The sequence below is a fragment of the Nesoenas mayeri genome (genome assembly GCF_963082525.1).
Source record: "Nesoenas mayeri genome assembly, chromosome: 4".
Taxonomy (NCBI): domain Eukaryota; kingdom Metazoa; phylum Chordata; class Aves; order Columbiformes; family Columbidae; genus Nesoenas; species Nesoenas mayeri.
Genome location: NC_137540.1, coordinates 807,647 through 822,179, shown reverse-complemented (window position 1 = coordinate 822,179; position 14,533 = coordinate 807,647). Strand labels below are relative to the sequence as shown.

General features: G+C 45.5%; 1 protein-coding gene across 1 annotated transcript; it reads right to left on the bottom strand.

The window, feature by feature from the left end:
• Nucleotides 1–4,010: 4,010 nt before the first annotated feature.
• Nucleotides 4,011–13,949, bottom strand: MRPL1 (mitochondrial ribosomal protein L1). The gene is made up of 9 exons (XM_080343785.1): nucleotides 13,868–13,949; nucleotides 13,585–13,690; nucleotides 11,778–12,021; nucleotides 10,653–10,736; nucleotides 10,008–10,079; nucleotides 9,682–9,793; nucleotides 8,169–8,269; nucleotides 5,844–5,925; nucleotides 4,011–4,264 (listed from the first exon to the last, which is right to left on the bottom strand). The coding sequence occupies exons 1-9, from the start codon at nucleotides 13,899–13,901 to the stop codon at nucleotides 4,107–4,109; spliced, it is 993 nt and encodes a 330-aa protein (XP_080199911.1). The 5' UTR covers nucleotides 13,902–13,949; the 3' UTR covers nucleotides 4,011–4,106.
• Between the last annotated feature and the right edge of the window lie 584 nt (nucleotides 13,950–14,533).

Here is a 14,533-nt window from a genome sequence, read left to right as displayed (position 1 = left end):
GGCTTCACCAGGGTTTTGGGTAACCAGGTCCTGAGTTACTGACGTTTTGCTTTTGATAGATGTCTGCTCTGTCTACCTACCAGAGGAGCACTAAGGACTCATTAATAGAAACACCTGTAAAAAGGATGCTTGTTATTATACAGGACTTGAAAGACCTTAGCATTCAGTAAAAATAACCTATTTATATACTGCTCTAACTCATCAGGAGCCGCTGAAGTGTTACGATGCCATGCTTTGCTAAGAGCACACTAGTTACGAATTTCTAGAAGCCAGCAATGCCACTTTAGTTACCCTCATTCTAACAATTAAACTGGTGTCTGAGGTACATTGGCACAAGAACCACGTGTGCAACAACTCCCACTCCATGTGTTTTGTGATTAAGCTTGTGAAAGGGGAATACTCGCGTCTTCCCCCTCTTCATCCCTCCTCTGTGTCCATCAAGCATTTCAGGATTAAAATAAATTAATAATAAAATGACAATATATCCAACAGTTTGTATAACACTGTTTCAGAATCACACAGGCCAGGGCCCTTATTACAATATCAAATAGTAGCAATGTAACATGTACTCAAAACTGTAGGATTACACCTGAACAAAGGCAGCTGAACACTCATTAAGTTCATCAGCTACTTTCTGTGCTCACTCAGCTCCTGGAGTTTCAAATTTCCAGCTTTGCCGTGTTGTTCAAGTGTTGCGAGTAAACACTTCCACAGAATATTGAGTATTCCGCACTTATTCTTTGACAGTACACTCAGCAGTCGGGGAGCTAAAGGTTCCAGTTCACCTCTATGTTTATCCTTAAGCACCATTAAAAGACAACAAAAAGGCAGCCACGTTGAAAAGGACAGGTCTGCCTTTCCCACAGTGGGTACTAACATCTTTGAAATAAGCCAAGAAAAAAATAGTCTAGAAACATATGCAAGTGATATCGTAAGCCTTGCTCTTCTATACCACCAGGCATTTTAACTTCACATTGTTTCTTCTGGTCACAAACAGCACATAACATGATAGTGTCTTATCATAGTACTTGTACATGTAATTCATGAGTAACAAAACCTTTCTTTTCTTACATACATGCACAAAATGTTATTCACAGGGTTAAACGACCTTCCTGTAAGACATTATCCTACCTTTTGCTAAAATTCCAAGCGTTAAGCACCCATTCAGGATCCATTGGATGCACGGCAGGTGACAGACGTGTCCTCAACGCAGCGCACGCTCCGCACGGCCTGATCCCTCCCCTCGGCACAAACTGACCCTCAGACACCACGGCACCAGGGATGCGCCTTTGGAAGATGCGCTCCCTGAGCTAATGGGGCCAGACGTGTTACAGGTAGATGAGCTTATGGAACATGATGAATTGCTTTCATTAAAAAAGCCCCCTTTAGGTAAGACTTGTAATGAATAATCAAGCCTTGTGCTGCACACTGCTTAAGAGCTCTGCCACTGGATGCTGGCACAGACCAGCCTGGCCTGCACGCAACCACCAGTGAGCAGTGCAGCCCGTTACTTATGGCTGAAAGGGAAAAAAACAAAATAAAACACAACCACAGAACCTCACCAGTTTGAAACACTTCCAAACTATTGTTTCTCTTGATCACCTCTCCTCATCTACACTCTGAAACTTGCCAGGTGCTCCAGACTAGAAGTTCACAGACATCAGCAGCAGGAATCTGAAGAAACTTTACCCTACAACTTCAACTTCTGCAGAACAGAGCAAGAGAAATAATAGAAATTACCCGTTCTGAAGACACATTGACAAGAGCTACCAGCTTCCGCAGCTCTGCCTCATCGCGTCAGGAACCTCAGCGCCTAGTGTTGGAAGATTTTTACCAAATTTAAAGTTAAGGGTACTTAACAACACTGGACAAATTTCACACAGTATTTCTGCCGCTCACATCAACTCTTCACTTCAAAACCAACATGGATTTCATTTTCTTCTTTCTGCTAGACACATGAGCCCAGTCAAGCAAGGCTGAGCAAACCAGCCCCCGTCGTTCCCAAGGCAGCGGGGTGGCCGGACAGTGATCTGTGCAGCATCATGACTGACAGCAGCACCACGACTGACAGCGGCCAAACGTGGCAGGTGGAGGTACAAGAATTGCTAACCAGACAGATATAGGCCGCTTCTCTGAAAAATGAGCCTCACCTCCAATAACAGGACTGATTTAAAGCAAACAAATCGCCCTTCCAGATTTGGATAAGCTCACCCCCTTCCATAAATAGCTAAGCCTTTTTGGAACCTTCTTGCATTTTAAGGTACAGTTTTACCAACACATGTTTAGCCCCAAAGTGCAAAAAAACCCACAAGCCACTGAGAAACTCCTGCCCTGCAGCTCTACAGAGGGGATCGAGAACGGCACCTGCTGGAAAACTGATGGATAAAGACTAGGAAAGAAATTCAAGTGAAAAACAACTATTTTTAAGCAGCCAATTAAAAGCAGCGTGTTAATGATGCTGCCGTCCAGTTTACAGTTATGAACTGTGCTGGAGGAAAACAAGGCAGGCAAAAATCTCAGCAACTGCCACCAGACCGAATTCAGTCAGACAGATTTGGTAAAATCACATTGTAAGAACATTCTGTACCGGCTGGTGCAAAAAAAGGTCCTTGTTTTGGTTTGATTGGTCTGACCCACACCAACCAGCCCCCAGGAGCTGAAAGCAACTGTGCAAGAAACAACCATGGCCAAGGGGAGCCTTCTGATGTGTTTAAGCTCAATGCCCAGCAACAGTTCAACTCATTTATCTGCAATCTACCACTTACAAACTGCTGTTGCTAAAAAAGACCTCTACTTCTATTAAAGAGCCTTTATCGCCAAGACTTTCAGCCAAAGCCAAGTGGTCTGCATGGCCCCCACATCAGAGAGCACAAGTTGATCGGGTCGATGGCTAAAGGCAATCCCGCAGCCTCCTCACCCGGCCAGCCCTGCAGAGCCCCGCGCATCTCCAGCACCACTGAGCCAGCCCAGCACCGCCGTCCTGCAGCTCCCGGCTGCTCACTGCTCCCCTATGGACCTGCCCTTCATCTCCAGACTATCACAGCTGAAATCCACACACGGCACTCGTATTTTTAGGAAAAAAATCTCCTTGGGAAGTGTAACAGAAGAGTCTTCATCTGAGAGTCACCTCTAAGGAAACAAGATCTGCTGCTGCTTGTTGGGAAGCTGTCCGCACGCCTCCAACCCATCCGCTTACCCCAAGGGCTTATTCACAAGCCCAGGAAGAACCACCTCTATGAAAGCGGTACTTGAAATCTGTAGCTTCTCTCAGGTTCAATCCCAAAACAGTTAAAGCATAATTGTTTCCAGAATAGTACAAACCGCTGACTGGGTTCCCAGAGGGGCATAGGATCAGTTGCACAAAGGTAAAACAGCAGCATTTGAAACATGGGTGAATGATGAGTCACCCCACAGAATACATCCCATTTTTCCTTAGAGAAACCTCATGTGTTACCAAGACTAACCTGTGTGCAGAGACTCAGCAGCAGAGCAGTAATCCTGGGTAGAGCCCTCCAGTACCTACACACGCAGATTAAATGAAAACAGAGTGAGATATCACAGGAGTCACGCAGAGGCTCCTCCCAACATGAACACCACGCTCACTTGGCACAGAGAGGAACGGGATAAAATCTCGTTCTCTCCATTGGTGAGTACACAGCAGGGCTGCGCCAGTACCCGCGTTCGTTCCTCTGCGGGAGACCAGGTCAGGGAAACAAAGAGCACTGAACATCCCACAATTTCAATCAAATAAGATGCCCAGTGTCATGGGCATGACTTGTGCTGGCCGTCTGGCTGCAACTACGGAAATTGGATGGCAATCCTCCACAAGTTACAGAAATACTTTAATAAAAGAACCATTATGTGCAAAGGAAAAAAAGCCACCCAAACACAAAACCCCACAAACCACCACCACCAGCTACCAACACAAGGAATTTTAAACGTCTTCTGTTTCGGCAACAGGCTCCTACCTGTGATACCATTTCCCGCTACACAGAATTTAAAAACTGAAAAATCAAAAATTAATTTATTTTTTCTTTTCATGAAGTATTATTTGGATGACACCATTTGCTTTCCCAGCTCGACCATCAGGTGCACATGGAAAGACGTCAGGTACTAGCAGATTCTTGGCTCTGTTTTTCTTCATCATCTTCTGCGTTGTTTTTCTGTTCCTCTGCTCTGTCCTCCTCGGGCAGCAGCCCCTGGAGTTTGAGCAGCAGGCCTTCACTGGTCGACGACCTGATAACCAACTTCTGCACAAAAGGACCTGAAAAACAAAGGACACCACCAACTTGGTCACTCGACCACTTTTCACGTCTCCAAGCTAATTTATCTTAGCAGCAACACACATTGTGTCAGTCGCATGATGGGAAGTAGAACTATACACGTAGATAAACCCCTTCGGTAGCGACAATTCAAGAGTCACCCTGACAGATTAAGCTGAAAACGCTTTGGGACGTGGTCTTGATCGGCAAGATACGGCTCAAAAGTTTATCACCCAAATACTCACAAGACAAAGCATTTGTGTTTCAGGGTCCTGCCACCAAACGCTGAGGGAACTTTTTGACAAAAGAAATGACAGAAATAATCAGATGATGTGATTCTGTGCTTTCTCTGTGGAAGATTCAATTGACTTACATTCTACTCTGAGAACGCAGGCCTGCTGGTATTTTTAGCCTTTCATTCACTCAAGCAGCTCGCAAATGAATGCTGTTTTGGGGTATCCCCACAGCCCCTTGCAGTCATCTGCTACGTATGGAAACTCTGAAAGGAACTATGGGATCTATAACTAGCTGGGCTAAGCGATTGATAATTAGCAAGCACAGACAGACTGCACTGTTGTAAAGAGATTTTAGGCATCAATTTTGCTTCGTATAAATAGCAAATATTTTTCATCAAGGCAGTAGAAAATCCACCAGGACAAACAAGCTTGACATCACAAAATAAATCAAAACGCTCCTAAGACCAGAAGAGTTCACCCTTACCTCACTAGGCTGGTTCAGTTCACATATCAACTCGTTAAAGACAAAACAACACCATGTTCTACTTCTACTCATGGCAACCAACCCCTTATACTTTCCATTAGGGCTGAAATGCTTCCAAAGGTATGTATACACTGCTTTTTGTGTTCTGTTCTGTCTGTACAGTAGTTACTATTAACAGAGTCACTAGAAGAGATGCAAGATGATTCTTTTTGCAGACACTAAGCCAAGAGCAATAAAAAGTTGTTTTCTTAGCTTAAGCAAGGTTATTCTTCCATAAAAATATGTTCATAAATCACCATTTCCACTCCAGCTAAGCAGATGACACTCGTTTCAAGTCTACTTTGCTGTGACAAAGAGTGGAAGGAGTATTTAGTTGTTCACATTCCTTGCTCAGAACAGCGAGCAGAACCCATAGGAACAACATGTAGAATTCACCACCTGACTCCTTTGTAACCTGATTTTTTTGCTAAGGAATCAAACACTAAAAAGATAAACAGCTTTTCCACTGGAGCAGCAGGAAGTTGACAAGTATCTTGGTAGCAGAGAAAGGCGGCACACCTTCTGACGGGCAGCTAACATCAGACCAGATGTAAATCACAGGCTTTAGCTAGAGGAATAGTAGGTGAATTCTAGTTTGGATTCTTCACACTGAGCTCCAACAGGGGCACATCACGGGGGTAAAACAAACCCACACAGACCCTGGAGACCCCTGTGTCTCAAACATTTCCTTTTATGGCTCTAATCCATTGAAGCGTCAGGCTGGCAAACGTGGTTTTGTACATGTCGCTTCTTTCCTCACACAGATTTCTTGGTTTTATCAGCTGTAACTTCACGTTCCACATTAGAAGAACAGCAACTTACCGTAACTCGCTGGCTTGAATGTGCAGATATCCTGGATAAGTGTTTTTAGGTTGGCAACTATTTCCTCAACAGACATATCCAGCTGAAATACAACAATGCAGAGTTAGCCATGGTGATCCTTAAAGCCTGGATTAATAAAGCTGAAAGCACCAGGCACACACGTATTCTGTATTTGGATAGATTTTGTTTCCCTGTGTTCCTTGTTATGGAGTTACAAATCCATTAACATCCTTACCCAAACGGCCCTGAGAATACAGTATTTATACACAGTTATATAACCATTGTTATTTCCCTTATTTCTACTCATGACATTAAATTTTCACGACTCTGTTAAAAAAAAAAATAGCCTTATGGACGTAAAAAGTCTTAAATAACCACTATATGCACAAGCGCTTGGGCAAGAGTCCGATAAAAATGAGGTATTTAAAGAAAGAGGCTTCAAGAAGTTGCTGTTAAAGAACACGAACCAGCTGACGTCCAAACCAAGCATCTGAGATTGAAGGCATCAATGTCATGATTCATTGGAATAAATTATAAAGCTTCTTTCCCAGATCGGGTCCATTAACCTCTTTATGCTCTTTTGGAATCCACTATACATTCATCTTTATCATGGTCGTGCTGACTGCAATGTAGAACCATTCACAAACTAACAGATAGAAAAACCCGTTTGTTAAAGCCACACAATGCATTTCGCTGACAGACTCACTGTGTTGTACAGAATTCAAAGTAAAGAAAGACTCAAAACTATTTAAACAAAGCAATTCCTTGATAATTACTAACTAGAAGCTATACTACAAATGAGGGTTTGAATAGCATCCACTTCCAAACCTTAGGCTAAATTCAGGTGTTGGGGTGAACCTTCAGGTGCTCAGTTGCAGGGAGCTACTTCACATTCACCACCTGTAACCAACTCCAGCAGCATTCAGAAAATACAACATCTGCAAGTTGCTCTAAACAGTAAGTTACAACTTCTTGCAAGGACTTAGAAGTACAAGACAAGACCCAGCTCAAAATATGAAGATATTAGTTAATATTCTCTATTTGATAAGACAGGAAAATAGGACAGAGTGACTTTCAGACAGACAGACATGACACAACCCGAGAGACCAAAAACCATCATTTCCTTGATATGCTGACAGCTCCATACTGGAGACAGGGAATGCTCAAAGGCCTCCAGTATTTCAAAACAGTTTCCACATGGAAATAAATCTTCCAGCTTCCAAACAGGTATTCCTTACCAACTCCTTGTGTGTACAAAACCGCTGTTGACCAGCCATTAGATACGCAGTTTAACTCGACCCATACTGACAGGAGTCCCCTGGACCAGATCTTCAAGGCTGCACAAGCTGCTCTGCTCACATCAAAATCTGTAAGTCCTGAGCCTTCCTGAGAACTACAATTCCTGCAGGGGGCAACTAGAAACCAGTTTCCAGTCCACTTCATAGAAATACAACCTAACCACCAAGAACCTTTGAAAACGACGGTATAGACTACAATCAGAGCATGCAAATGAAGCATCACCTATCTCACTCTTGAAAGCTCAGGATGCATTTCTCTAGAGCAGCACAAGGTGCTGTAAAAAGGTTCAGGGAAGTTATTTGGATTGGGGTGGTGTGTTTGTTTGTTTGTTTTTTCCTAAGAAAAAACATATTAAGGGTCTAAAAAAGAGAGGAAATACTCTCATATAACCCAGCAAATAACAGCAAAGCACAGATGAATTTTATACTATTGCAGGTGTAATGGAAACACTTGTGGCTTTTTGCTCCAGTGCAGAAGGAAAGTTTTCAACATCGAGCCTTTAATAGTTAGGTTAAAGCAAACACTTCTTGATCCCCCGTGCATATTGACCCATGGAATATTCACTTAAAAACCCACAGTCTATTTACTTACAACCCAATACCAAATGAGCTTTATTTTACTCCCAGAAGAGTGCTGGGGAAGGCAGGAGTAAGGGAAAGCTACACTGAGATCCCATCTCCAAGGGATTACCAGGAATAGCACCTTTCTCATCGTGTTGTGTTCAGCATTACGATTCCCGGCCAGCACAGCAGCAGAGACGCCATTCTGGGCATCAGCTCTGGCTTGGGCTCAGTTTGAGCAGAGCATCCCCTGAGACCGCACACCAACACCACACACAGCTCACATCAGCACCACTTGTCACACGACTGAGGACAAGTTCCATCTATCTCACACATGCGTTCAAACAACGTGGTCAGAAATCTGGGGAACACACAGACAAAAATAATAGTTTTCCTCTTGTTTTAAATTGTACTTTAGCTCTGCTCGGTACAGAAAATTTAACAAGTCCATTATTACACAACTTACTCTTGCTATTCTTGTCTTGATTAGACGCTCATCTTGTACCATGTACTCAAGACCTTCTCTGAAGAACTGCAGCATTTTGGGAATATCATGGCCCAGGGAATCTATGGTTGAAAGAAAAAGTTGTGTGGGTAACACTTATTAGCATGGCTATGTGTGATAATAGTACCAGAGAACTCATGTTGCAGTTAAGATACTTAAATTCCAAGTTAAAAAAAAGAAAGAGTAGTTTCATGGGCAAGGCAACGGTGTCCTCGTATTTATAAAACATTCTCCATCTTTCCTCCTTTGTCATCAACCAACATAAACAGCTGATACAAGGGAAAACAACAAAGGCTTTGCTTAACATAAAGAACCTGTGGAGAACATATATAACAAAGCTTAACCACTCAGTATAATTAAATGAGCTTTAAAGAACAAAACCCACTAGAGTCAGATTTAGAACAAGCCCCAAGCCCAACATGAAAACCAATAGTCTACAACTATTAATACATAACAGCCCAATTACAGACAGCACCTGCGCCAGGCTGGCCCCATCCAGCCCTTCCCAGCTGGTTCTGATCTCAGCTGCACAGGCTCATTCACAGACCAACACCAGCACTGAGGCATAGCAAATCTCCTCTCCCAGCACCTTTCCACAGCTCCAAGACAACTCGACCCTGGATAAGCTACTAACCAAGTAAGTTCACAATTGCATAATACGGCTTTCATTTGTTTCAACAAAATGCCTGGAGTGTTCTTTTTGCCATGCTTTGGACAGCTTAATAGGTTGGCTTCAAATGTTTAGAAGGCTAAAAACACTGCCTGCAACTTGGAACAACAATTCCCTGCCCCAGCAGCCTCGGTAAGAGCCGTGGCTCCAGCGCAGCGCTGCACACGCTGCGGCGGGCGCTCGCTCTCCTTCCATAACAGCTTGCCTTCTTTTTTTTCCAGATTTGAAACAGACCCCAACACATTGGTAAAATAAAGCCAGCAAGGGAGCACCAAAGTATTTACAAGTTGATGGTTTTCTGCTGTGAGAACGTGACCTGAAGAGGAAATATCTTGAGCACTATGAAAGAGGAGAGACCCCACAGTTAAGGGAGCAGCTGTACTGAGGAAAAGCGTAACCAGCTCCCGTTGAGAAGTACCCAACAGGCAGGAGAGCAGTGGCAGCAGCACCTGGGGATCCAAACAACCGCACAGCAGTCAGACAATGCAACTATCTCTGTGAGTACATTTTTTCCCAGCTGTTTCTATTTTCCTGGCTATCTCCACAGTACTATTATGGTTCAGCAGGACTAACAAGAATAGGTTCTATCAGCTGACAAAACAGATTCTAACCCCCCTTCTCCCTGTTGTAGAACAGCACAGGTCTAGCTTCCTAAAACCACTCTTAACTAGGACAGGGGGCTCAGCCACATGCAGGCAAATAACTCGATGTAATTATACATTCTCATCAAAAGCTTCAACGCCACCTCATGAGTTAAAAATCTTGTTCCAACACTGAGATTCACAAGAAAGAATAGCTTCTTACTTCTTTTTGTGCTTGGGTATTTTCGTTTTAGTTTGTTCCTTAATGGTATTAGTTTGGGCATTATTGCAGGAACAGCTACATAGGAGTCCACCTGGATTTCATCTTCCAAAATCTGCAATTAAAAAATTAAATACACTTAGAAATACACAAAAACTACCTCAGTATACAAGTAAACTTATAAACATGCCAGAGCACATAAGCCAGTCCCTCACTCTTCATTCTGCCTACTAACTTCACATGAGAGCTGGCTGGACACGAGATTCTTTGCTCCCTCCCCTTAAGTGTTTCACTTACAATATTTACATAATTATTTAACAAAAAAATACCCATTTGATTAACTCGACTCCTCCCACAACAGCAGCTCCATTCTCCCGAGCTATTTCAGCTTCTTGCTCATTCTGTTAAGAAAAAGGAAAACTATTAATACTTGTATTACCAAGCGACAGCACCAGATAGGAGATTTATCTTGGACAACCGGGTGTAAAACAGAATACTTAGAGGCTCAGAAGGAAATAATAGCTGAAGGCAAAGATTATCTAATGCTGGTGATTTAAAATAAGAACAGCAACTCCACATCAGTCCAGGTCCCAGTGAGATGCATCCGTGGAGTCTTTTGAGGAGAAACTACTCTGCAGTCCCCACCAAGGGCACCCTGTTCCAATACAAGCTACTGTGGGTAACAAGGTTTTTACTCTACAAACTTGGATAATCTCTTCCTTAGTGACATCTGTGCAGATGTTTACTCCCCAACTACATTGCTAGAATAATCTGCATATACATAAGGTCATCAATATGGCAGAAATCCTGTAAAATGCTCGTTAATAAATTAAGATACTGCTGAAGACGATTCCTAGACAGACCTAAGAGTTCTGTAAAGCACTTCCAGAGTCTGCTCAAGAAAAGGAGCAGTCCTTGCATGGGAACTACTGTCACTGTAAGAACACACAACAGAGTCAGTCAGGCTTACCCACCTCTGTGAAAACCAAGACCTTATTCATTTCATCTGTAAAGCGATAGGGAAGAAGAACAGTGCTGGAAAATTGTTCCACTTTTTTCTAAAAAGTAAATAAAGAAAAATACTAAAACAAGAAAGAAATCATAACTTCAGTGCAAGTTACACAATTGAGCGGAGTCACCCCCTAAGTAGCCACCTTGCCCACCATTTCCAAGCACAGCTCTTAACACAAAAGCATAACAAAGTGGTCAAAACTTAAGCATTATGTCTGGCATACATTCAAATCAAAACTTGTGAAATCAATTATTTCCAGTGCAGTTTTCTCAAGAGCAAGGGGCTGGGATCAGTGACTCCAGTGCAGGATCAGTGCCACGCTCAGGTGTACCCAGTAACACACACCAGGTGCTGCAGCTGCAGATTATCCAAATTACATTTCTGATGCCTTGGCCAACACAAAACAGCAGCAAGGAACTTGTCCCACCAGCCCCAGGAACAGCTCGTGGCCTTGGGAAGCAGGAGCCGGTGCTCCGCGTTCCCTTCACAACAAACCTACTTTCTAGCTCTAAGGGCCTCCTGGTGTACCCAAGGGATGATGGTTACACACACAAAGAAACCAGCTTTCAAGTGGCCTGTTTTCTACTTATGGGGGAAGCAGGAGAAGATTACACTGGGCTAGACACGTCTAAATCACAACCACCCCAGGCTAACAAAGGAGAGCATACTTCCAACAACATTAATAATAATAATAAAACCTGGGCAGAGACAGGAAGCAGCTTGTCTTTACACTTCTCCTCTAACAATCATCCTGGAACAAAACACACATGTGGCGCTGGTAACATTTGTCAGAAGCAAGCCCAAGCAGCCATAAAGCTTAATTTGACCAGCTCTGTCCATTCATCCATTTTAGTGACAGAACAGGCTGTTTTCCAAACCCTCTGCGGTGCTGTGTTCACCTGGCAGCACGAGGTCAGTAACTACACAGGTCTGAAGGCACAAACCACTTGCACAAGCACAGGTTACTCTGACAGTGAGAGGAGCTGCAGGAGGCAGCAGAGAAGGGCAACAGCTGCACCCACCCTGCAGCTAAACCAGCCTTCCCACAGCAAAAATGCACCAAACTTTGTATCCCTTTCCAACTTACCTTCTTCTGTAGCGCCATATCGAGGGTTACATTAATATAGACGTATTGTTTGGGGTAGGTGAAGTCGAGCTCCTGAAATTTCTTGAGCATAGCCACAGCTTCTTCCACCTCATAGGACGGGCGCTCGTAAAGCCACGTCAAGTACACATCATCCACCGGCTTGCTCAGCAGCGGCCGCCTCCTCACCACCGCCTTCTTTTTGCTCTCTTCCTGCTTGGTCCTTCTGGGACTTTTTTTTGCAGTTCTGAGAAACAAAATAATACCTTTAGGTCATCAACTGAGGGGTTTGGGACGTGTTACAAGAGGAAAAAGTGGATATCGTCAGGTGTCAGTTATTAATTACTGATAAGCTAACAAGGAATGTTCTACATAGAAAGATTAAGAGCATCCCCAAATTCATCCCAGTTATTTTCTCAGATGGCCAGGACAGAAATGAAAAGCTCTGAAGGCAATTAAGCTCCTCAAACAACATAGTTACATTTGTGCAGTATAGAACTAAATAACCTAAATAACTACATTAATAACTACTGCATCACAGTAAAAGCACTTTAAGACAATACTTCAGCTTTTTGGGTGACGTGGTTTGGGGTTTTCTGTTTGGTTGCTGCCCTCTCCCACTTTCCTCTTTTATTTACAGGTCTCGGGCACTGTGCCCCAGCCACCTGTAAATCCAGCACATCCCACACACCTTCCTATGGATCAGGAGACACATCAGCTGCATGTTCCTCCTTCTAACAGCAGATCAGGGCAGACCCACCTTGCAGAAAAGGTTTCTTCTCCCTTTCCTGTATCCTTTTGCACGCAGTTAACAAACAGTAGCTCCCAGATTCATTCTCCTACCTTTTTTCAATGGCTCTCATATTAAAAAAACCAAATAATAATAATGACTAGATAGTCTATTCCTCTATCAACTATGGTAAGAGACTCTGCAGCACTTCAGCACACTTGTCCAGCTTCCTCCAGTGCTCAGTACAGAGCTCACCTGCGCTTCTCCCACGTGTGCCGCAGCATTGGACTGACTGAACAGGACAACAAATGGAACGAGAAATGTTTGGAAAGCAAAGCTCAGCAGCTTCCATGCTGACGGTTCTCCTTGAGCTGGAATCCTGCCACGACCTCCAAACTAAGTCTTTCCCCATAACTGTTCCATTAATTATTGCAGGAGTACCGAAAGACACTCGCAAGTCCAGCTCAGCCCTTCCCTCTCCAGACTGTTCCTGCCTGGGTAGCCATTGCCACGTAAAAGAATGAATGCTGTCTGCAATTGCTAACCTAAAGATATGTAAATCCGTTCGGTTTTAGGTCAGCCAAGGCAGCAGAGGTAAGAATGATCTGCAAGACACTTAATTTGAAGCTACAGAAACTACCGACCTTGTAGCTTTAGACCTTTCAAAGCCCGCACACCTATTTGAGTCTTGTTTTCACAGGTACCTCGAGACTGTTGGGTGAAGCGTCCGCTAGCTGAGTGTTGCTCCTTATATGCTAAAAAGATTATGTAACCAATATGGAAACGCGTAACCAGGTGTCTCCTTAGGGCTGCCCTGGGTACCGATAAGATTTTGTACGTAACGGCTGTTCTCCTTCTGGCGCACTGGCTTTATTCCAGCACCCGGATTTGCACAGCTCCTTAATAAACAATATCTGGTGTCCGTGTACCAAACCCGGGCCCGACCGCTCCCTGTGCACAGCGCGCGGGGCTGGGACAAGGGCAGCGGAGCCAGCGCGGGTTGTGTCCGCAGCACAGACACCCAGGCACCCCGCACCCCGAACTTCCAACCCCCGCGGCCATGGAACGATCCGCACTCACTTGGCAGCCGCAGCGAAGGCCCGCGCGGGCGGCTCGGCGCTCCCCAAGGCCGGGCCGAGGCGCTGGGCGAGCGCGGGGAGGACCCGGCCGCGAACCGGGGCCAGAGCTGCGGGGGGAAAACAAGAATCGCCTCAGACAGGCGGCCCAGACCCGCTCACCCCCACCAAGCGCCGCCCCCCCGCCACGCCAGCCCCGCGGCCAAGGGAAAAACCGCTTCCCGGAGCCGGAGCGGAGGCGGCGGGCACCCTCGCCCCGCGATACGCGCGGCCCGGCGAGCCCCGACCTCTCCACAGGCAGCGGCCGCCGGGCGCCGCCATTTTGGCAGCGCGGACAGCGCCCCCGCCACCGCCAAGAAAGGTTCCGGGGGCGGGCGGGGCCGGGCACTTCCGGTGCTGGGCGGGGGGCGGGCACTTCCGGCGGTGGGCGGGGCCAGGCACTTCCGGCGGCGACCGGAAGTGCCGCGCGGTGCCTGCAGCCTCGCCGTCCCCCCCGCGCACTGCTCCCGGTGCCCGCCGTTCCGCCGCCCGCCGTTCCGGCCCGGGTCCGGTGTGCGCTGAGGGAATGTCGGTTCAAACCTGCGGCCCGTTCTGGACCGGGCTGTCCCCGCAGCCGTGTGAACAAAAGTGACACACATTCCCCCCCCCACACCCCCCCCCCAAAGGCGAAGGGCGGGCTGTGCCCCCCCACCCCACACAACATGGCAGCTCCGCAGCCCAAACCACTACATGCGGAAACGACAAAACCTACAAGGGATAAACATTAGCCGTTCCACTCTCAAGGGTCTACGCTGCCACTCCTATATAATTCAATAAAGTATTTTTTTGGCTGAAGTCTTCCTTGTCCCCTTGCAAATGGTTTATAAACAGACACATCTGGTCTATAATCCTCATGGAGGAAGATCCATCTATAAGGACTTTGTACAACCAGCTCCGAGCTGCTCTGATACATA

What these genes read in the sequence shown, in the direction of transcription:
- MRPL1 (XM_080343785.1), bottom strand. Translation starts at nt 13,901, where the DNA reads ATGGCGGCGCCCGGCGGCCGCTGCCTGTGGAGAG. An exon ending in AGGTCTTGGTTTTCACAGAG is followed by an intron (nt 10,080 to 10,652) that starts GTGGGTAAGCCT and finishes TTTTCTTAACAG; the next exon opens with AATGAGCAAGAAGCTGAAAT. An exon ending in GAGTCGAGTTAATCAAATGG is followed by an intron (nt 9,794 to 10,007) that starts GTATTTTTTTGT and finishes TTTTAATTGCAG; the next exon opens with ATTTTGGAAGATGAAATCCA.